Source organism: Oncorhynchus nerka, linkage group LG1 (assembly GCF_034236695.1).
Source record: "Oncorhynchus nerka isolate Pitt River linkage group LG1, Oner_Uvic_2.0, whole genome shotgun sequence".
In the NCBI taxonomy this organism is placed as follows: Eukaryota; Metazoa; Chordata; class Actinopteri; order Salmoniformes; family Salmonidae; genus Oncorhynchus; species Oncorhynchus nerka.
Window position 1 is genome coordinate 14,118,301 of NC_088396.1, and position 24,628 is coordinate 14,142,928.

General features: G+C 45.4%; 1 protein-coding gene across 2 annotated transcripts in view; it reads left to right on the forward strand.

Moving 5' to 3' along the window:
* Positions 1-23,045, forward strand: part of cers6 (ceramide synthase 6) — a 31,233-nt gene extending 8,188 nt beyond the window's left edge. The window contains exons 4-11 of one of the 2 annotated variants that reach the window (XM_029686985.2): positions 120-177; positions 3,309-3,359; positions 3,498-3,590; positions 7,454-7,582; positions 7,987-8,093; positions 21,131-21,287; positions 21,732-21,755; positions 21,994-23,045. In XM_029686985.2, coding sequence (XP_029542845.1) covers positions 120-177; positions 3,309-3,359; positions 3,498-3,590; positions 7,454-7,582; positions 7,987-8,093; positions 21,131-21,287; positions 21,732-21,755; positions 21,994-22,161 — 787 coding nt within the window. In that variant the 3' untranslated portion in view covers positions 22,162-23,045. The remainder of the gene's footprint in view (positions 1-119; positions 178-3,308; positions 3,360-3,497; positions 3,591-7,453; positions 7,583-7,986; positions 8,094-21,130; positions 21,288-21,731; positions 21,756-21,993) is intronic. The other variant, XM_065006350.1, reaches the window with a different exon arrangement.
* Positions 23,046-24,628: the final 1,583 nt, after the last annotated feature.

A 24,628-nucleotide genomic window follows, 5' to 3' on the forward strand; every position in this document is an offset into this window, starting at 1 on the left:
TTGGATTGACCTCCCTCACAGGAGCTCAAACATGGCCTCTCGTTGACATTCCACAGAGGATGCATCCAAACCCATAATTGTGTTACTGACTGACGCTCTGTCCTTTGTTTTCTTCACAGGTGGAGATTTACATTTTACCTCTATATATTTACATACGGAGTGCGTTTCCTTAAAAAGGTGAGTGGGCTACTTCCCAAAATCATTTCATTGATGAATGCCGACATCTTTGTTCAGCACTTTCCGTATTGAGGACACGTTCTTCAAAGAGGAGCTATAACAGAACCTTGCACTCAAGGATGTGTGGATGCGGTTAGATTTGATGCACCGTGCTGTGCAAGAAGTACCAACTGAAAAAGGATGCACCTCTCAAGTACTCCAACCAGTGATCACTGGAAAATAATTGATAGATTTGCTCTCTGCACAGTATTTATTATGCAGATATTAGTGTCTGTGAGCACATTATCAGTTGAGAAACTAGTCCCTGTCAACTACCACCTTCAGTCTAATGCTGTTGTTACTCTATGTTGATATATAGAGGAAATAATTGGAAATCACATCCTCATTACTCTCTGAGGGTATCACTTGTCTTTTCATGTGTCTGTCTGACTCTGTGCTATTGTGTAATGTACTGAGGCCAGAAGACTATTGAGTGTCTATAGTAATTGAATGCTGCTGATGCTGCCATTAATTTAGAATAATGATTAAGGGTGAATAAGAGACATTGCTGCGATGAGAATGTCTCATTGCAACAGCTTGCATGACGAAGCACTTTGTGGAATGAGTTCATTCCCTTCAGCTGAGCCTAGTGAGTCTCCCGGAGGGTATTAATAGCACAGGTCTACAGGGGAGGAGATGCAAACTCAACTGACTTCCCTATAAGTCGCCGTTTCTGTTTGATATAAGTCTCAGTGTGACGCAAAACTCGCCAGAACGGCTGTATTTCTCCCTGCTTGAACGGCAATAGCTCAGATATACAGTACCAGTCAAAAGGTTGGACACATTTACTCATTCAAGGGTTTTCCTTTATCTTTACTATTTTCTACATTGTATAATAATAGTGAACACATCAAAACTATTAAATAACACATTTGGAATAACCCAAAAAGTATTATATATTTAATATTTGAGATTCTTCAAACTAGCCACCCTTTGCCTTAATGACAGCTTTGCACACTCTTAGCATTCTCTCAACCAGCTTCATGAGGTAGCCAGCTGGAGTGCTTTTTCAACAGTCTTGAAGGAGTTCCCACATATGCTGAGCACTTGTTGGCTGCTTTTCCTTCACTCTGCGGTCCAACTCATCCCAAACCATCTCAATTAGGTTGAGGTTGTGTGATTGTGGAGGCCAGGTCATTTGAAGCAACACTCCATCACTCTCCTTCTTGGTCAAATAGCCCTTACACAGCCTGGAGGTGTGTTTTGGGTCATTTGTCCTGTTGAAAAACTAATGATAGTCCCACTAAGCATAAACCAGATGGGATGGCGTATCGCTGCAGAATGCTGTGGTAGCCATGCTGGTTAAGTGTGCCTTAAATTCTAAATAAATCACAAGTGTCACCAGCAAAGCACCCCCACACCATCACATCTCCTCCTCCATGCTTCACGGTGGGAACCACACATGCGGTGATCATCCGTTCACATACTCTGCATCTCAAAAAGACACTGACCAAAGGACAGATTTCCACAGTCTAATGTCCATTGCTCATGTTTCTTGGCCCAAGCAAGTCTATTCTTCTTATTGGTGTCCTTTAGTAGTGGTTTCTTTGCAGCAATTTGATCATGAAGGCCCCATTTCACGCAGTCTCCTCTGAACAGTTGATGTTGAGATGTCTGTTACTTGAACTCTGTGAAGCATTTATTTGGGCTGCAATCTGAGGTGCAGTTAAATGCAGATTTCTGAAGCTGGTAACTCTAATGAACTTATCATCTGCAGCAGAGGTAACTCTGGGCCTTCCTTTCCTGTTGCGGTCCTTATGAGAGCCAGTTTCATCATAGCGCTTGATGGTTTTTGCGACTGCACTTGAAGAAACTTTACAAGTTCTTGACATTTTCCAGATTTACCTGACCCTCAAGTCTTAAAGTAATGATGGACTGTCGTTCCTCTTTGCTTATTTGAGCTGTTCTTGCCATAATATGGACTTGGTATTTTACCAAATAGGGCTATCTTGTGTATACCAACCCTACCTTGTCACAACAGAACTGATTGACTCAAATGCCTTTTAACAAGGCACACCTCTTAATTGAAATGCATTCCAGGTAACTACCTCATGATGCTGGTTGAGAGAATGCCAAGAGTGTGCAATGCTGTCATCAAGGCAAAGGGTGTCTACTTTGAAGAATCTCAAATATAAAATATATTTTGATTTGTTAAAAAAAAATAGGTTACTACATGATTCCATGTGTGTTTTTTAATGGTTTTAATGTCTTCACTGTTATTCTACAATGTAGAAAATAGTAAAAAATAAAGAAAAACCCTTGAATGAGTATCTGTGTCCAAACTTTTGACTGGCACTGTGCATGAAGACAGAACATTGCTAAATGATGCACAAAAATGATAAAACATTCAACATGGGTGAACCTTTCCTTCAAGTCTCTGTCTTACCAAGGTGAACCTTTAACTGTGTCCTAGCCCTTATCATCTCTCCTAAACTCAAAGTTGATATAGTATGGGTGATGATTGAGTGACGACTCTGTAATGTAGCTCGGTTAGCTTACTGGTCCTATTCTGTATTTCTTTCCACCAGACAACTCTTGCTATGTTCCACCCTAATGTAAGAGTGTGAGTTTGCATGTCAACTAAAGCGGAGTTAGCATTTGTAAGTAGGTTACATTTTGTTATGGTCAGGAATCATCTCTCGTTGAAGGCAAACGTCTCCTGTGAGAGATAATGATGATAAGCAGCTCATTACCCTGCCTCTGTAGTCTAGGTCTCTCTTGTGGCAAGACATAAGACAGTCTTAACCACATCCCCCAGGTCTCTAGAGCATTCATCATGTGGCCTGGGACCAGAATGAACATTCGCAGTCATCCCCAGGCTAACACGCCTGCGATTTACTTTGCACTACTAGCGTACAGCAAACGCTTGCTTTGATTCAATTAAGTTTCCCTTTGATGAAAATGCAATCTGACACGGCTACGGTCCCAAGGTTATTGATGTGCTGGATCTTCATCAAACATTTAGTGTTGAGCCAGAGGCAGCATAGCATTCAGGTGTCGGGATCAATAGCACTTTATGAATGTAAATCCACTTTTAATTTGGGAACAGCATAACGGCACATTAATATTCTGTCCGTGTGTCGTCTCTGTAGACCACATGGCTATGGAACACAAGAGAGTGCTGGTATAACTACCCTTATCAGGTAAATCTCCCATGTTTTCTCTGTTTTTCCATTTGTGCTAAGCGACTTCTTCGCACTTGTAACAGTTATTGTATTTGAAAGGGCTGTTATGCCTAGGTTTGAGATAGCTTTCGTGATCTCTGTGTGTCTTTTTCACAGCCACTGACGGTGGACATCCACTATTACTATATACTGGAGCTGTCGTTCTACCTGTCCCTGCTCTTCTCCCAGTTCACAGATATCAGGAGGAAGGTAAGGATACCAGTTAAGTCAATACATTAATAGGAATGATATATTTGACTGTTTGTTTATCACATTGCTTCCTCCATAGATATGTGTGCATATGATTTAACAGCCATTTCCTTTCAACCAAGGTAATTATGTTAATAATAATAATGCCAAATAAAATGAATAATAGTTATCTTTAACAATAAAGACAATATTAAGTCAAGGAAAAGACTTCACAACTGGTTTTAGAACATTCAGACACCAAAATGTGTTTATTCTCCATTATAATCCTTTCTATTGTGCACCTCCAGCTTTGATTTACAGAGTAGTAATTTCGGAGGGAAGTGCTAATTAATGTTTGTCTGCACTTGCATTCAGGCCTCCCCCGATTTGTCTGTTCCATGACTTAGCTCTATTTAATCTATGTCCCTGGAAGTGGTGCATTTGCCTTGATGTGGTCTAGTCTCTGTTCTGTGAAATCACAGGTCACTGAGAGGAGGAGATGGATTAGCATTTGCTCCAAACTTTTATGAGTAGAATTTTCTGCCAGCCATTCTAAATTGTTTTCCCCTCATTTGTTTTGGAGTGAGTCCTATTTCAGTATTCAGTTCCTAGAATCTGCCAATTTTCATCACATTTCACCTTTATTTATTTTTTCATTTCAGTATAATGTTTGTTGTTTTAGCCACTGATCAAAACTGTCATTAAAAATGTAAAATATTAAATTAATTGTTTCATATTGAATACGAATGGTTTCATGTTGCTGTTGATATCAGCGTGTGTTTTAGCCCTGGTTTATCTGAGGTGATTTTGTTAGTAGCTCATGGTGGTTATATCACCTTTGTAGCCTAGCTTCCCTCTCCACTTCATCTTGAACGATGGTTAAACACTAATTGAGGGTCAAATAAACAGCTGGGATGACATCAGGCCCAGTTTGCTCACTCACGCTTAATGGCCAGACTAAAGATCAATAACCCATGGAGCACGCGCGCACAGCCACTATGGAAGAGAGTGCTGCAGAATTGCTGAATATGCAGACAGACATATATCTGTTCACATATTTAAGACACTCACGTACACTGCATATACCAAACATTAGGAACACCTTCCTAGTATCTCCTTTTGCCCTAAGAACAGACTAATTCATCTGGGGCTTGGGCTCTACAAGGTGTCGAAAGTGTTCCACAGTTGTGTCAAGTTGGCTAGATGTCCTTTGGGTGGTTGACCATTCTTGATACACACGGGAAACTGTTGAGCGTGGTAAAACCCAGCAACGTTGCAGTTCTTGACACAAACCGATACGCCTGGCATCTACTACCATACCCCGTTCAAAGGCACTTAAATCTTTTATCTTGCCATTCACCCTCTGAAAGGCACACATACACAATCCATTTCTCAATTGTCTCAAGCCTTCATCTACACTGATTTGAAGTGGATTTAACAAATGATATCAATAAGGGATCATAGCTTTTACCTGGATTCACCTGGTCAGTCTATGTCATGGAAATAGTTTTTAATGTTTTGTATAGTCCGTGTATACTCTTTCTAACACATCGCATACTCAAGCTGTAATACTTATTTTACAGGTCAGGGCTCCTCCATGTTTGAGCTGTCAATATTGTCTCTGCTTACTTTTCAATGAGCTATGCTATGCTATCTTCTTTAACACTGTTGAGAGGTGTCAAGAACAAAGGTTACAATATGGGGGGGGTGTAATTGAAAACACAGCATGTGTATAAGCTTTACGATTTGAATCATCAATCAACCTTTTCAGTATTTTTTCAAATCAGCATCAACAGCCATTCGTTGACATTAACACGTGTCATTGTTTATGGTCTCTTCCAGAGTTCTTGTTGTTCACAGCCAATCTGCATGCTTCCCACCCCAGACATGTGCCTGACTCTTCCTCCTCTCTCTGCCCCACCCCGTCCACTCCACAGCACACCTAACACTCACTCAATCGCAAACTCACAGCTGTCCCATGATGCCATAGTATTTATGCCCTCACCTCTCATCTCCGTGTTGACTGTTGGCATGTTGTCTGTTTTTGTTTCTCCTTCCAGTTTTTTCATGCACAAAACCACGCATTGAGGAGGTCCTCTGCACCCCCCTGCCAATTCCAGTATGTTCCCTGCACTCTATTTTTGCCATGCTTCCATTCTGCATTTCACACCACTGCTCCTCCTCCTCCTCATCCTCCTGCGCTGGGCCAGTTGCTCTGCTGTTGTCCTGCTGTACTGATTCCCTTCAACCTCGTGGTGGACAAGGGAGGCTCTCCCATGTCATCCACATCCTCCCACAGCCTCACTCATCATGACATTGCAACCAGGCTAGCTTGAAATAGATTAGACTGATCTAAACAGGCTGATCTAGACTGACTAAAGGCAACTTTTTTAGTTGTAGTACATATAGACTCCCCTCTATTTTAGTACTTTTTCGTCTAGACGTGATTCTCACACTCAATAAAGTGTCAGTCTGACGTACAGTGCTGTGAACAAGTATTTGCCCCCTTTCTGATTTTCTCTACTTTTGCATATTTTTGATACTGAACGGTATCAGATCTTCAACCAAAACCTAATATTAGATAAAGGGAACCTGAGTGCACAAATAACACAACAGTTACATACTTACTTCATTTATTTCATGAACAAAGTTATGCAACACCCAATGCCCCCGTGTGAAAAAGTCATTGCCTGGTTTTCGCCAGGCATAATGGGACCCATGTCGCCCAACAAGTTATACTTTTCACTCATCTGTCCATTGAACATTCCTCCAAGAGTCTTAATGATCATCCAGGTGCGTTTTGGCCAATTTTTAGTCAACATTTTTGTATGAGATGGTTCCCATTATGCCTGGTGAAAACCAAACACTGCATTCCACAGTAAGAAACTCATACCAACGGTCAAGCATTGTGATTGTTTCAGGATGCTTTGCTGCCTCAGGACCTGGACGACTTGCCATCATTGAAGGAACCATGCATTCTGTTCTGTATCAGAGAATTCTACAGGAGAATGTCAGGCCATCCGTCTGTGAGCTGAAGCTGAAACGCAGCTGGGTCATGCAGCAAGACAATGATCCAAAACACACAAGCAAGTCTACATCAGAATTTTTTTTAAAGTCAATGTCCAGACCTAATCCCAATTGAGATGATGTGGCAGGACTTAAAACGAGCAGTTCATATGCTTGACAAGCCACAAATGTCGCTGAGTTAAAGCAGTTCTGCATTGAAGAGTGGGCCAATATTCCTACACAGCGATGTGAGAGACTGATCAACAACTACAGGAAGCGTTTGGTTGGAGTCATGCAGCTAAAGGTGACACAACCAGTTATTGAGTGTTGGGGGGCAATTACTTTTTCACACAGGGGCATTGGGTGTTGCATAACTTTTCAAATAAATATGTATAAATTGTCTTTGTTATTTGTAAACTCAGGTTCCCTTTATCTAATATTAGGTTTTGGTTGAAGATCTGATAACATTCGGTATCAGAAATATGCACAAATTGAAGAAATCTGAAAGGGGGCAAATACTTGTTCATGGCACTGTAGATGAGACATGAAGGTGAGTCCTGCATTCAGAGAAACAACAGAATTGTTGACACAAATCAAAAGCAGATGGGAGGGATGTTGAATTGCACAGCAAATGTTCTGATTAGTGTGCAGCCAGAAAGTGTACAAGGGGCTGAGGAGTCCACTTACCCCTGTGAACACAAGGAATACAGCTGCAGTCATACTCTCTGCATGACGCAGAGGATTTCATAAAACCCATATGCTCTACAAGTCCCCTTGCTATGAGTCACATGGTGGAGAGCTGTGAATGCTTTCTCTCTCTGCCATTGTGTGACATGACTATGACGCATGTGTGTGTGTGTGTGTGTGTGTCCACACAGGACTTCCTGATCATGTTTCTGCACCACCTGGCGACAATCACCCTCATCACCTTCTCCTACGTCAACAACATGGCTAGAGTGGGCACGCTGGTCATGTGTCTCCACGACGCCGCCGACGTCCTGATGGAGGTGAGTAGAGACACGGGACTCGTTCAGCGAGGCACAACGTTGTGGAACGTTCAGATGGAAATATGTTTTGTAGAACAAACATGTCATTTCTTTTCGATACTTTTCTGTCTGCAGAAAAGTTCCAAAACGTTTGGCTACTGAACGTGGCCCTGAAGTGTGTTCTTCACACCCCACGGACATGGGGGAGGCTCCTGTGGTCTTTTGTGGTTGTTTTAGAATCGCACAGTAGCTATCAGGGGAAATCGGCCATCTGTAGATTTTAACTATGTACTGCTAAAAAAATTATTTCGGTGTATAAAAAAAGATGCGGTGGATGATAAAAAGCTATGTTTATTTTTGTATTGTGCGTTATGCCATTTGTAATAATTTTTCAGGTGAACATGCATCTGTGACGTCTGTTTCAGGTTGCCAAAATGGCCAACTATGCCAAGTGCCAGAGACTTTGCAACCTCCTGTTTGTCATGTTTGCCATGGTCTTCATCAGCTCCAGGTTGGGTGCCTATCCTGTCTGGTAAGGATGCTTTGTCTCTACCTCGAATGGATGCATCCCAAATGGCACCCTATTCCCTATTAGCCACTGGTCAAAAGTAGTGCACTATGTTGGGAATAGGGTGTCTTTTGGGACGCAGATTGGCGTCATTATGAAAAAATACAGCTCAATTGAAATGATGGGCTCGAGTGTCTGTGTGCGGTCAGTTAACACATCACTTTTTCTGAGAATGTTTGTTTATATGCATCTTATCTGTCTCTGTGTGCAGGAGGCATGAATGTACTGTAGATCTCAGAATACTGACACTCCAAATGGGCTTTGCAATTTTTCCATGAAGGTTTTCATTTTATACAGGTCTTGGTGAGTTTTGTTGCTTTGTAGTAGTTACTGTGGATACTACAGTGACAATATGGACATACAGTGCCTTCGGGAAAGTATTCAGACCTCTTGACTTTTTCCACATTTTGTTACGTTACAGCCTTGTTCTAAAATTGAATAAATCATTTTATTTCCTCATCAATCTACACACAATACCTCATAATGACAAAGCAAAAACCGTGTTTTAGAACATTTTCCTAATTCATAAAAAATGTAAAATAAAAAAAATATTACATTTACATAAGTATTCAGGCCCTTTACTCAGTACTTTGTTGAAGTAACTTTGGCAGCGATTACAGCATCAAGTCTTGGGTATGACGCTACAAGCTTGGCACACCTGTATTTGGGAAGTTTCACCCATTCTCTGCAGATACTCTCATGCTCTGTCATGTTGCATGGGGAGCGTCGCTGCACAGCTATTTTCAGGTCTCTTCAGAAATGTTTGAACGGGTTCAAGTCCGGGCTCTGGCTGGGCCACTCAAGGACATCCAGAGACTTGTCCCAAAGCCACTCCTGCGTTGTCTTGGCTGTGTGCTTAGGGCCGTTGCCCTGTTGGAAGGTGAACATTCGCCCCAGTCTGAGGTCTGGAGCGCTCTGGAGTAGGTTTTCATCAAGGATCTCTCTGTACTTTTCTCCGTTCATCTTTCCCTCGATGCTGACTAGTCTCCCAGTCCCTGCCACTGAAAAACATCCCCACAGCATGATGCTGCCACCACCATGCTTCACCATAGGGATGGTTCCAGATTTCCTCCAGACGTGACACTTGGCATTCAGACCAAAGAGACAGAGTCCTTTAGGTGCCTTTTGGCAAACTCCAGGTGGGCTGTCATATGCCTTTTACAGAGGGGTGGCTTCCGTCTGGCCACTCTACCATAAAGGCATGATTGGTGGTGCTCAAGAGAGGAACTCTGGAGCTCTATCAGAGTGACCATCGGGTTCTTGGTCACCTCCCTGACCAAGGCCCTTCTCCCCCGATTGCTCAGTTTGGCTGAGCGGCCAGCTCTAGTAAGAGTCATGGTGGTTCCAAACATATTCCATTTAAGAATGATGGAGTCCACTGTGTTCTTGGATACCTTCTTCAATGCTGCAGAAATGTTTTTGTACCCTTCCCCAGATCTGTACCTCGACACAATCCTGTCTCTGAGCTCTATAGACAATTCCTTCGTCCTCGTGGCTTGGTTTTTGCACTGGCATGCACTGTCAACTGTGGGACCTTATATAGACAGGTGTGTGCCTTTCTAAATCATGTCCAATCAATTGAATTTACCACAGGTGGACTCCAATCAAGTTGTAGAAACATCTCAAAGATGATCAATGGAAACAGGAAGCACCTGAGCTCAATTTTCGAGTCTCATAGCAAAGGGTCTGAATACCTTTGTAAATAAGGTATTTTTGTTTTTTATTTTTAATACATTTGCAAAAAATTCTAAACTTGTCTTCGCTTTGTCAGTATGGGGTATTGTGTGTAGATTGCTGAAATTTCTATTTATTTAATCCATTTTAGAATAAGGCTGTAATGTAACAAAATGTGGAAAAAGTCAACTTTCCGAAAGCACTATCTTCTCCAGTAAAGAGAGAGCGGATACAAAATGAGAGACGGGCCATTATTTTTAGATCAATTATTTGAGATACATTTTAGACTGGCGTCTAAAATGACACATTTTAATTTACGTGTCGGAAAACATAATTTTACTTCCTCTTTGTAACGGTTCTCTTCTCCTGGTGAAGGAGAGTCGGACCAAAATGCAGCGTGTAGATTGCGATCCATGTTTATTTAACAAACGTAACACGAATCTATATTAAACACTACAAAACAATAACGTAACGAAAACCGAAACAGCCTAATACTGGTGCACATACACACAGAACAAGGACATCAAGACACTAAGGACAATCACCCACGAAACACTCAAAGAATATGGCTGCCTAAATATGGTTCCCAATCAGAGACAACGATAAACACCTGCCTCTGATTGAGAACCACTTCAGACAGCCATAGACCTAACTAGAACACCCCACTAAGCTACAATCCCAATACATACACACCACATACAAAAACCCATGCCACACCCTGGCCTGACCAAATAAATGAAGATAAACACAAAATACTTAGACCAGGGCGTGACAGAACCCCCCCCCTAAGGTGCGGACTCCCGAACGCACCTCAAAACACTAGGGAGGGTCCGGGTGGGCGTCTGTCCATGGTGGCGGCTCCGGCGCGGGACATGGACCCCACTCACTCAATGTCTTAGTCCCCTCTCCTCGCGTCCTTGGATAGTCCACCCTCGCCGCCAACCATGGTCTAGTAGTCCTCACCCAGAACCCCACTGGACTGAGGGGCAGATCGGGACTGAGGGGCAGATCGGGAGTGAGAGGAAGCTCGGGAGTGAGAGGAAGCTCAGGCACGTTGATGGATCTACCAGATCCTGGCTGGCTGGTGGTTTCGGCAGATCCTGGCTGACTGGCAGATCCTGGCGGATCCTGGCGGATCTGGCAGATCCTGGCTGACTGGCGGATCCTGGCCGACTGGCAGTTCTGGCAGATCCCGGCTGACTGGCGGATCTGGAAGAGTCTGGTTGACTGGTGGATCTGTAAGAGTCTGGTTGACTGGCGGATCTGGAAGAGTCTGGTTGACTGGCGGATCTGGAAGAGTCTGGTTGACTGGCGGATCTGGAAGAGTCTGGCTGACTGGCGGATCTGGAAGAGTCTGGCTGACTGGCGGATCTGGAAGAGTCTGGCTGACTGGCGGATCTGGAAGAGTCTGGCTGACTGGCGGATCTGGAAGAGTCTGGCTGACTGGCGGATCTGGAAGAGTCTGGCTGACTGGCGGATCTGGAAGAGTCTGGCTGACTGGCGGATCTGGAAGAGTCTGGCTGACTGGCGGATCTGGAAGAGTCTGGCTGACTGGCGGATCTGGAAGAGTCTGGCTGACTGGCGGATCTGGAAGAGTCTGGCTGACTGGCGGATCTGGAAGAGTCTGGCTGACTGGCGGATCTGGAAGAGTCTGGCTGACTGGCGGATCTGGAAGAGTCTGGCAGACTGGCGGATCTAGAAGAGTCTGGCTGACTGGCGGATCCTGGCAGACTGAAAGATCTGGCTGCTCCATGCTGACTGGCGGCTCTGGCTGCTCCACGCTGACTGGCGGCTCTGGCTGCTCCATGTAGGCTGACAGCTCTGGCGGCTTCTTACAGACTGGCAGCTCTGGCGGCTCCGTGCAGACTGGCAGCTCCTTGCAGACTGACAGCTCCTTACAGACTGGCAGCTCCTTGCAGACTGGCAGCTCCTTGCAGACTGGCAGCTCTGGCTGCTCCATGTAGACTGACAGCTCTGGCTGCTCCATGCAGACTGACAGCTCTGGCTGCTTCATGCAGACTGGCAGCTCTGGCTGCTTCATGCAGACTGGCTTCTTGCAGACTGACAGCTCTGGCTGCTCCATGCAGACTGACAGCTCTGGCTGCTCCATGCAGACTGACAGCTCTGGCTGCTCCATGCAGACTGACAGCTCTGGCTGCTTCATGCAGACTGACATCTCTGGCTGCTTCATGCAGACTGACAGCTCTGGCTGCTTCATGCAGACTGGCAGCTCTGGCTGCTTCATGCAGACTGGAAGCTCTGGCTGCTTCATGCAGACTGGCAGCTCTGGCTGCTTCATGCAGACTGGCAGCTCTGGCTGCTTCATGCAGACTGGCAGCTCTGGCTGCTTCATGCAGACTGGCAGGTCTGGCTGCTCCATGCAGACTGACAGCTCTGGCTGCTCCATGCAGACTGACAGCTCTGGCTGCTTCATGCAGACTGGAAGCTCTGGCTGCTTCATGCAGACTGGCAGCTCTGGCTGCTTCATGCAGACTGGCAGCTCTGGCTGCTTCATGCAGACTGGCAGCTCTGGCTGCTTCATGCAGACTGGCAGGTCTGGCTGCTCCATGCAGACTGACAGCTCTGGCTGCTCCATGCAGACTGACAGCTCTGGCTGCTCCATGCAGACTGACATCTCTGGCTGCTCCATGCAGACTGGCAGCTCTGGCTGCTCCATGCAGACTGGCAGCTCTGGCTGCTTCATGCAGGCTGGCAGCTCTGGCTGCTTCATGCAGGCTGGCAGCTCTGGCTGCTTCATGCAGGCTGGCAGCTCTGGCTGCGCTGAACAGGCAGGAGACTCCAGCAGCGCAGTAGAGGAGGAAGGCTCTGGCTGCGCTGAACAGGCGGGAGACTCCAGCAGCGCAGTAGAGGAGGAAGGCTCTGGCTGCGCTGAACAGGCGGGAGACTCCAGCAGCGCAGGAGAGGAGAAAGGCTCCGACAGCGCTGGAGAGGCGAGGCGCACTGTAGGCCTGATGCGTGGTGCTGGTACTGGTGGTACTAGACCGAGGACACGCACAGGAAGCCTGGTGCGGGGAGCTGCTACCGGAGGGCTGGGGTGTGGAGGTGGTACTGGATAGACCGGACCGTGCAGGCGCACTGGAGCTCTTGAGCACCGAGCCTGCCCAACCTTACCTGGCTCGATGCCCACTCTAGCCCGGCCGATACGAGGAGCTGGAATATACCGCACCGGGCTATGCACCCGCACTGGGGACACCGTACGCACCATTGCATAACACAGTGCCTGCCCGGTCTCTCTAGCCCCCCGGTAAACACAGGGAGTTTGCGCAGGTCTCCTACCTGGCGTAGCCCTACTCCCTGTGAGCCACCCCCCCAAGAAAATTTTGGGGCTGACTCTCGGGCTTCCGTCCGCGCCGCCGTGCTTGCTTCGCCAACCTCATTCTCCTGTAACCTTCCGCGCACTGCTCCATCGAATCCCAGGCGGGCTCCGGCACTGTCCCTGGGTCGACCGCCCACCTGTCTATCTCCTCCCAAGAAGTATAGTCCATACTGTACTCCTCTTTGGGCTGCTCCTGTTGCCTCTTCTCCTGCTGCACCTTTGGGCGGCTACACTCCCCTGGTTTAGCCCAGGGTCCTCTCCGGTCGAGGATTTCCTCCCATGTCCAGAAATCCTTCTTACGCATCTCCTCTTTGGGCTGCTCCTGCCTGTTGACACGCTGCTTGGTCCGTTTGTGGTGGGTGATTCTGTAACGGTTCTCTTGTGGTGAAGGAGAGTCGGACCAAAATGCAGCGTGTAGATTGCGATCCATGTTTATTTAACAAACGTAACACGAATCTATATTAAACACTACAAAACAATAATGTAACGAAAACCGAAACAGCCTAATACTGGTGCACATACACACAGCACAAGGACATCAAGACACTAAGGACAATCACCCACGAAACACTCAAAGAATATGGCTGCCTAAATATGGTTCCCAATCAGAGACAACGATAAACACCTGCCTCTGATTGAGAACCACTTCAGACAGCCATAGACCTAACTAGAACACCCCACTAAGCTACAATCCCAATACATACACACCACATACAAAAACCCATGCCACACCCTGGCCTGACCAAATAAATGAAGATAAACACAAAATACTTCGACCAGGGCGTGACCCTCTTGATGTTATTATGGTCTGTCTTTTGGTATCAATACCAGCTGGTTTTGCATTTTCACATTGGACTTCCAATTTAGATGGATGAATTTGTATTGTACTGGGATGTTTTTGATGTCATCAGTGACGGGACATCCTACCTTGAGAGAGAGAAGCAGTAGAAAACCAGTCGAAGTCCTTGAATACGTGCTCACCATCTTACTGTGTGATGTCCTTGTCACACTCGCAACAGTAACGTCGATGTAAGAAGGCAAAAGGGACATGATTTACTATCCTGCTCTGAGACGACACCCCCAAAACATTATCACCCTAAAAATATATTTCCTTTGAGACCACACTTGAGGATAGAGCTGTTGATAACCAGGTCCAAATGACAAATGACTCTCTCTTCTGGAAATATTAAACCATAAACCTCTACTGTGCAGTGCTCTCGCTGTCTAAAGGTTTCTTTTGAATTGTGCAAGTAAATCCTTTAGAAATGTCTTATTCAGTGATTTCCTCTTCTTTTTTTCCCCTCCTTGTCATGTGGGTTATACAGTATATCACAGTGCAGGCAGAGTGCACCACAAGGCCAGAAAGCTGTTGCCATGGCTTCAGTATCAGCATGATTCATACCATGTAGAATTTTTGGTCCAGCAATATCTCTACCTTCACTGAAATAGCTCAATTATATCAAGCAATACTTTGTGTGCTACCTCACTAATTTGGTGTACAGCGCATTCGGGAAGTATTCAGACCCCTTGACTTTTTCCAAATTTTGCTACGTTACAGGCTTATTCTAAAAATGCATTAAATAAATCCTCATCGATCTACTCACAATACCCCTTAACGACAAATGGAAAACAGGCTATGAGACTAGAAAATTGAGCTCCGGTGCATCCTGTTTCTATTGATCATCCCTGAGATGTTTCTACAACTTGGTTGGAGTCCACCTGTGGTACATTCAATTGATTGGACATGATTTGGAAAGGCACACACCTGTCTATATAAGGTCCCACAGTCGACAGTGCATGTCAGAGCAAAAACCAAGCCATCGGTCATTATGGGATGGATTTGTGTGTGGATTGAGGAGAATTTTATTTTCATGTTATTTTCATCCATTTTAGAAGTCATGGGGTCTGAATACTTTCCAAATGCACTGTATGTATTCCATCGGACACGTGAATGAAGGGCGTCACACGTTTAAAGTAGGTCTAGTAGTGTGTACAGTATATTACAGATTGACTTCATAAAGTAAATGCACATTCTCTGCTAGAACCCTTTCCACACAGTGTAGCAGTGAGAAAGTTACAGTTCTGTCTGTATGTGCCGGGTGATGATTATCCTTGGCTGTTACGAGTGTGTGTGTCTGTGATGTGGAGGATGGAGAGTGGCTAGGGGCTGAAGGCTCTGAGCGTTAGCGTCTTATGTCGTCCCTGAGGGTCTCTCTCAGCCACCTGCCTATTCCTCCACCCTACCTTTTTTTAGAGCACCAATAACACTTGAATTCTCTTCTGTTCACCTAGCATTCTAAGGGCTGTCTCTTTACACAAATGATTTGGTGACAGCTGCCTCAGGTTTCCTGACGTGTACTTCAGTTGACAGGTTTTTGTTGATGTCAAAGAGAGAGAGACTCATATTAAAATCCAAGTCTATTACCCAATTCCCAATAGTGTACTTCCGGCGCCGACTGAGATGGCCGCCTCGCTTCGCGTTCCTAGGAAACTATGCAGTTTTTTGTTTTTTTACGTGTTATTTCTTACATTAGTACCCCAGGTCATCTTAGGTTTCATTACATACAGTCGAGAAGAACTACTGAATATAAGATCAGCGTCAACTCACCATCAGTACGACCAAGAATATGTTTTCCGCGACGCGGATCCTGTGTTCTGCCTTACAAACAGGACAACGGAATGGATCGCATGCAGCGACCCAAGGAAACGACTCCGAAAAAGAGGGAAACGAGGCGGTGTTCTGGTCAGACTCCGAAAAAGGGCACATCGCGCACCACTCCCCAGCATTCTTCTTGCCAATGTCCAGTCTCTTGACAACAAGGTTGACGAAATCCGAGCAAGGGTAGCATTCCAGAGGGACATCAGAGACTGCAACGTTCTCTGCTTCACGGAAACATGGCTTACTGGGAAGACGCTATCCGATGCGGTGCAGCCAACGGGTTTCTCCACGCATCGCGCGGACAGAAACAAACATCTTTCTGGTAAGAAGAGTGGCGGGGGCGTATGCCTCATGACTAACGAGACATGGTGTGATGAAGGAAACATACAGGAACTCAAATCCTTCTGTTCACCTGATTTAGAATTCCTCACAATCAAATGTAGACCGCATTATCTTCCAAGAGAATTCTCTTCGATTATAATCACAGCCGTATATATCCCCCCCAAGCAGACACATCGATGGCTCTGAACGAACTTTATTTAACTCTTTGCAAACTGGAAACCATTTATCCGGAGGCTGCATTCATTGTAGCTGGGGATTTTAACAAAGCTAATCTGAAAACAAGACTCCCTAAAATTTTATCAGCATATCGATTGCGCAACCAGGGGTGGTAAAACCTTGGATCATTGTTACTCTAACTTCCGCGACGCATATAAGGCCCTGCCCCGCCCCCCTTTCGGGAAAGCTGACCACGACTCCATTTTGCTGATCCCTGCCTACAGGCAGAAACTAAAACAAGAGGCTCCCACGCTGAGGTCTGTCCAACGCTGGTCAGACCAAGCTGACTCCACACTCCAAGACTGCTTCCATCACGTGGACTGGGACATGTTTTGTATTGCGTCAGATGAAAATATTGACGAATACGCTGATTCGGTGTGCGAGTTCATTAGAACGTGCGTCGAAGATGTCGTTCCCATAGCAACGATAAAAACATTCCCAAACCAGAAACCGTGGATTGATGGCAGCATTCGCGTGAAACTGAAAGCGCGAACCACTGCTTTTAATCAGGGAAAGGTGTCTGGTAACATGTCCGAATATAAACAATGCAGCTATTCCCTCCGCAAGGCTATTAAACAAGCTAAGCGTCAGTACAGAGACAAAGTGGAATCTCAATTCAATGGCTCAGACACAAGAGGCATGTGGCAGGGTCTACAGTCAATCACGGACTACAAGAAGAAACCCAGCCCAGTCACGGACCAGGATGTCTTGCTGCAACGAAAACATGCGGTCTCTCCTTCACTGCAGCCGAGGTGAGTAAGACATTTAAACGTGTTAACCCTCGCAAGGCTGCAGGCCCAGACGGCATTCCCCAGCCGCGCCCTCAGAGCATGCGCAGACCAGCTGGCCGGTGTGTTTACGGACATATTCAATCAATCCCTATACCAGTCTGCTGTTCCCACATGCTTCAAGAGGGCCACCATTGTTCCTGTTCCCAAGAAAGCTAAGGTAACTGAGCTAAACGACTACCGCCCCGTAGCACTCACTTCCGTCATCATGAAGTGCTTTGAGAGACTAGTCAAGGACCATATCACCTCCACCCTACCTGACACCCTAGACCCACTCCAATTTGCTTACCGCCCAAATAGGTCCACAGACGATGCAATCTCAACCACACTGCACACTGCCCTAACCCACCTGGACAAGAGGAATACCTATGTGAGAATGCTGTTCATCGACTACAGCTCGGCATTCAACACCATAGTACCCTCCAAGCTCGTCATCAAGCTCGAGACCCTGGGTCTCGACCCCGCCCTGTGCAACTGGGTACTGGACTTCCTGACGGGCCGCCCCCAGGTGGTGAGGGTAGGCAACAACATCTCCTCCCCTCTGATCCTCAACACGGGGGCCCCACAAGGGTGCGTTCTGAGCCCTCTCCTGTACTCCCTGTTCACCCACGACTGCGTGGCCACGCACGCCTCCAACTCAATCATCAAGTTTGCGGACGACACAACAGTGGTAGGCTTGATTACCAACAACGACGAGACGGCCTACAGGGAGGAGGTGAGGGCCCTCGGAGTGTGGTGTCAACAAAACTAAGGAGATGATTGTGGACTTCAGGAAACAGCAGAGGGAACACCCCCCTATCCACATCGATGGAACAGTAGTGGAGAGGGTAGCAAGTTTTAAGTTCCTCGGCATACACATCACAGACAAACTGAATTCGCCTCCCTGCGGACCTGACATCCTTTCACTTCCTCCTCTCTACATTTTCCTCTTCTCTCTCTGCTGCTAAAGCCACTTTCTACCACTCTAAATTCCAAGCATCTGCCTCTAACCCTAGGAAGCTCTTTGCAACCTTCTCCTCCCTCCTGAATCCTCCTCCCCCTCCCCCCCCCTCCTCCCTCTCTGCAGATGACTTCGTCAACCATTTTGAAAAGAAGGTCGACGACATCCGATCCTCGTTTGCTAAGTCAAACGACACCGCTGGTTCTGCTCACACTGCCCTACCCTGTGCTCTGACCTCTTTCTCCCCTCTCTCTCCAGATGAAATCTCGCGTCTTGTGACGGCCGGCCGCCCAACAACCTGCCCGCTTGACCCTATCCCCTCCTCTCTTCTCCAGACCATTTCCGGAGACCTTCTCCCTTACCTCACCTCGCTCATCAACTCATCCCTGACCGCTGGCTACGTCCCTTCCGTCTTCAAGAGAGCGAGAGTTGCACCCCTTCTGAAAAAACCTACACTCGATCCCTCCGATGTCAACAACTACAGACCAGTATCCCTTCTTTCTTTTCTCTCCAAAACTCTTGAACGTGCCGTCCTTGGCCAGCTCTCCCGCTTTCTCTCTCAGAATGACCTTCTTGATCCAAATCAGTCAGGTTTCAAGACTAGTCATTCAACTGAGACTGCTCTTCTCTGTATCACGGAGGCGCTCCGCACTGCTAAAGCTAACTCTCTCTCCTCTGCTCTCATCCTTCTAGACCTATCGGCTGCCTTCGATACTGTGAACCATCAGATCCTCCTCTCCACCCTCTCCGAGTTGGGCATCTCCGGCGCGGCCCACGCTTGGATTGCGTCCTACCTGACATGTCGCTCCTACCAGGTGGCGTGGCGAGAATCCGTCTCCACACCACGTGCTCTCACCGCTGGTGTCCCCCAGGGCTCTGTTCTAGGCCCTCTCCTATTCTCGCTATACACCAAGTCACTTGGCTCTGTCATAACCTCACATGGTCTCTCCTATCATTGCTATGCAGACGACACACAATTAATCTTCTCCTTTCCCCCTTCTGATGACCAGGTGGCGAATCGCATCTCTGCATGTCTGGCAGACATATCAGTGTGGATGACGGATCACCACCTCAAGCTGAACCTCGGCAAGACGGAGCTGCTCTTCCTCCCGGGGAAGGACTGCCCGTTCCATGATCTCACCATCACGGTTGACAACTCCATTGTGTCCTCCTCCCAGAGCGCTAAGAACCTTGGCGTGATCCTGGACAACACCCTGTCGTTCTCAACTAACATCAAGGCGGTGGCCCGTTCCTGTAGGTTCATGCTCTACAACATCCGCAGAGTACGACCCTGCCTCACACAGGAAGCGGCGCAGGTCCTAATCCAGGCACTTGTCATCTCCCGTCTGGATTACTGCAACTCGCTGTTGGCTGGGCTCCCTGCCTGTGCCATTAAACCCCTACAACTCATCCAGAACGCCGCAGCCCGTCTGGTGTTCAACCTTCCCAAGTTCTCTCACGTCACCCCGCTCTTCCGCTCTCTCCATTGGCTTCCAGTTGAAGCTCGCATCCGCTACAAGACCATGGTGCTTGCCTACGGAGCTGTGAGGGGAACGGCACCTCAGTACCTCCAGGCTCTGATCAGGCCCTACACCCAAACAATGGCACTGCGTTCATCCACCTCTGACCTGCTCGCCTCCCTACCACTGAGGAAGTACAGTTCCCGCTCAGCCCAGTCAAAACTGTTCGCTGCTCTGGCCCCCCAATGGTGGAACAAACTCCCTCACGACGCCAGGACAGCGGAGTCAATCACCACCTTCCGGAGACACCTGAAACCCCACCTCTTTAAGGAATACCTAGGATAGGATAAAGTAATCCCTCTCACCTCCCCCCCCCCTTAAAAGATTTAGATGCACTACTGTTCCACTGGATGTCATAAGGTGAATGCACCAATTTGTAAGTCGCTCTGGATAAGAGCGTCTGCTAAATGACTTAAATGTAAATGTAAATGGTCCACTCACACTGACAGCGTCGTGAAGAAGGCGCAGCAGCGCCTCTTCAACCTCAGGAGGCTGAAGAAATTCGGCTTGTCACCAAAAGCACTCACAAACTTCTACAGATGCACAATCGAGAGCATCCTGGCGGGCTGTATCACCGCCTGGTACGGCAACTGCTCCGCCCTCAACCGTAAGGCTCTCCAGAGGGTAGTGAGGTCTGCACAACGCATCACCGGGGCAAACTACCTGCCCTCCAGGACACCTACACCACCCGATGTTACAGGAAGGCCATAAAGATCATCAAGGACATCAACCACCCAAACCACTGCCTGTTCACCCCGCTATCATCCAGAAGGCGAGGTCAGTACAGGTGCATCAAAGCTGGGACCGAGAGACTGAAAAACAGCTTCTATCTCAAGGCCATCAGACTGTTAAACAGCCACCACTAACATTGAGTGGCTGCTGCCAACACACTGTCATTGACACTGACCCAACTCCAGCCACTTTAATAATGGGAATTGATGGGAAATGATGTAAATATAGCACTAGCCACTTTAAACAATGCTACCTTATATAATGTTACTTACCCTACATTATTCATCTCATATGCATACGTATATACTGTACTCTACATCATCGACTGCATCCTTATGTAATACATGTATCACTAGCCACTTTAACTATGCCACTTTGTTTACTTTGTCTACATACTCATCTCATATGTATATACTGTACTCGATACCATCTACTGTATGCTGCTCTGTACCATCACTCATTCATATATCCTTATGTACATATTCCTTATCCCCTTACACTGTGTATAAGACAGTAGTTTTGGAATTGTTAGTTAGATTACTTGTTGGTTATCACTGCATTGTCGGAACTAGAAGCACAAGCATTTCGCTACACTCGCATTAACATCTGCTAACCATGTGTATGTGACAAATAAAATTTCATTTGATTTGATAGAGATGTTGTCTCTTCAGGAATAAATTGATCAACTCATTACTACATCCTGTAGCTATGAGCTACACTGAATACTGAATGTATTTTGTGTGGTTCACTTATCAAATAAATTGCCTAACCCCCCCCCCCCTTTCTCTGGTAGGATTTTAAACACTACCTTGTTTGAGAGCTGGGAGATCGTGGGGCCATACCCCTCCTGGTGGGTGTTCAACTTGCTGCTGATCCTGCTGCAGTTCCTGCACTCCTTCTGGTCCTACCTCATAGTGAAGATAGCCTGCCGAGCCATCTCTAGAGGAAAGGTGAGAGACAAGTCAGAGGTCCCTCCTCTCGGACCTTCTCCTCCAATGGCTTTTAAGAAAGAGGCGAGAAGAGAGGACGTGAGGAGTCAAGGACATGCAATTAAGTTTCTCCCTCAGGTCACATTGTTAGGGTCCCAAATGGCACTCTAGTCCCTATGTAGTGCACTACTTTTGATCAGTAGGGTGGAATTTGGGAGGCAGACATTGTCATACAGTAATGTTTTGCGAGAGGACCATCTTTACGTAGTTAAAGTAATTCTCATTACACATAGAATTTAGTACTACCGTGTTACTTTTTGTAATTGTAGATGCAAAGCATTGGGAAACTCTTCACCCTCAAGCTGTAATGTACTGTACCACAGGAGCTAATCACTAAACTGTTTTGTTGTCAATAGCCTTCATTGATTTTACTTTTCTATCCCTTATGCTAACCTTTCCACCAAGGTGGGGAAGTGGAATCCTTTACATGTAAGTAGTAGAATAGAAAGCGATGTATTTGTGTATTATTGTCACATGCTATCTCACTAACAAATCACAAATCACAATTACAGATTGTTACAGACTGACCCACAAGCCATCCCTTTTTGTTTTTGACGTTTTCATCTTATTTGTAAAATGGGGAAACCAATAGCAATGGTTGTACTTCCTCTGTCATGACATAAGATTGTATATGAGCTGTTCTGACAGCCCCTGCAACTCTCCGCAGGTGTCGAAAGACGACCGCAGTGACATTGAATCCAGCTCTGACGAGGACAACGGTCCTCCGCCCGCTCCTGTTCAGAAGCACTACAACAGCACCACCAACGGGACCAATAAAGCCCACGGGACCAACGGGTACTTGTCAGCAGGGGCCCCGTGTCCAGACGAACACTGACTGCCACTATGAGACATTTATAAGCACTGGAGCAAAGCTGCAAACACCATTCATAGATACTACATGTGTGTGACATGAACAACATTGCCTGTCTGGTACTGGAAGTACTTAATAGAAATCTGTGAATGCAGTTCCGTTTTCTGTTTGATTATTTCCATGTTTCCCGTCTCATTTTATTCTCTTTCTCTATATTTGCATCAAACTGCACTCAGTGAAATATCAAAGCACTCCTGTTGGTACAGCCCACTCTCTGTTTAGCCAATGAATGAAAGCATTCCACTATTATGGTGAAAGCATGCTGTTTTAAAAGTAGTCTTGACTGGCATACTGGGGGGTGGTTAATTATGTTAGTGTCTTTGTTCTTTTTTTTTTATGGATATGTTGACAATAATTTGAAAACATGTCTCGAACTACTTTGTCAGTGTTAAGGTTAGTTAATTATGGACCAATCCATAATGCTTATCAGTCCACTATTCCATCAACAGGTAGACACATTACAGTATGAGTCTTTTCACTTGCAAAATGCTAAACACCTGGATTTGCTTTCAATGCTGCAATACCAACACATGCCAAAACTGTTACTGAATTTGTTTTGCTCACAAAGGAATAGTAATGTGGTCCCACAACAATGCATTATGGGAAATACAAACATTCTCCTTCCATAAGCTGTAAATGAGATGTCAGTAAAATAATCATGTATGTGTGTGTAAAAATAGGGCCATGCTATATTTTAAATTAAAGCATTTTGTTATAAGTATTCTTCAATATTTCTGGTAAGTATTTTTATTAAATGTTCATGGCCCTCTTGGAAGACCGATATAAGGTATTAAGCGATGACTCAATTATAACCCATGACGATATTAAAGATTGCAAGTCAGAAAGTATGTTTGTCGATCTGATTCATTTCAATTAGCAGATAGTTGCTTGTCACAAGGATAAGTATGTACACAGTAATATTGGTAGATTACATTGACTATGAATGTAAAAATATTTTAAAAATCTACCTCTTGAAACTTTGATAACCACTCAAGGTTAAGCGGATAATGAATTGCATCTCATAAATTAATCATGACTGAATCCTTGCCATTAATATTCATTCAACAATACTTCTGGTACAATGCCATTGTTTTAAAAAGAAATGTGTCATTCATCTTGCTCATCCAGTCTCATACTTTATCATTGAAATATAACTAGGTAGTGTATATTCAACTTTAAAGTAGCATTTGTTTTTTTCAGAGAAATAGCTCTTCAGGTGCCCATGTCATTTCTCTATTTCCTTGTATTGACAAATATGAATTATCCAAGGACACATGCATAGACTAGGAAGTGTATTATGTAAGTCTAATGCAGTATCATCTTTATGCTGAGCATTGTGGCAATGTATTTACCACCGTCTCTTCTTGATGTGAAGCGATTACATAATACTTTATTGGCAGTATTATAAACGCCTGGGTTTACTCTGCCTGCGAGAAAGGGAACGTTTTGAAGAGGTGAGGGACTGTACGTTATTTACACTGAACAAAAATATAAACGCAACATGTAAAGTATTGGTCCCATGTTTCATGAGCTGAAAAATCCAAGAAATGTTCAATACGCACAATTTTTTTTTTGTATTTCTCTCAAATGTTGTGCACACATTTGTTTACACCCAACCAACCTCACAACAGCAGACCACGTCTATGGCGTCGTGCGGTCGAGCGGGTGGCTGATGTGAACATAGTGCCCCGTGGTGGCGGTGGGGTCATGGTACGGGCAGGCATAAACTAAGTACAACGAACACCATTGCATTTTAACGATGGCAATTTGAATGCACAAAAATACGGTGACGAGCTCCCGAGGCGCATTGACATTGAGAGACCCATTTTTTAAAAAGATATCTGTAAACCAACAGATGCATATCTGTTCTCCCAGTCATGTGAAATCCATAGATTAGGGCCTCATTTATTTATTTCAATTGACTGATTTCCTAGCATGAACTGTAACTCAGGAAAATCAATTAAATAGTAGCATGTTGCGTTTATATTTGTGTTCATTATATGAGGGATACATGGTGAAAATCGGACTTCTTTGAAATGAAAATGGGTGGCCCTCCCTTCCCCATATATTTTTACACGCTTGTAAAATAAAATAATAACAATTAAAACATAAAGTGGATAGCAGAGAACATGCCTACAATTTACCCTCACTCTTAAGACAGACCAGAGCCATAGATATGCAGTTTCAAAATTAACAAACAAAATAGGTATGTGTAGCTCACCACATGACCTTCAAACCAGACTGGCCAACTCCTGTTTCTAAAAGTCCATTCAAAGGCACTATAGCCTAATAACGCATTTTTTGTTTTTGTATTATTTAATTAAAAGTAATAACATTTTTATTTCATTTTATACAGCCTACATGCAAAATGTATAGGCCATAAATTATTTTTGTATTTTACAATATCCATCTTGTCTCATCGCTGCAACTA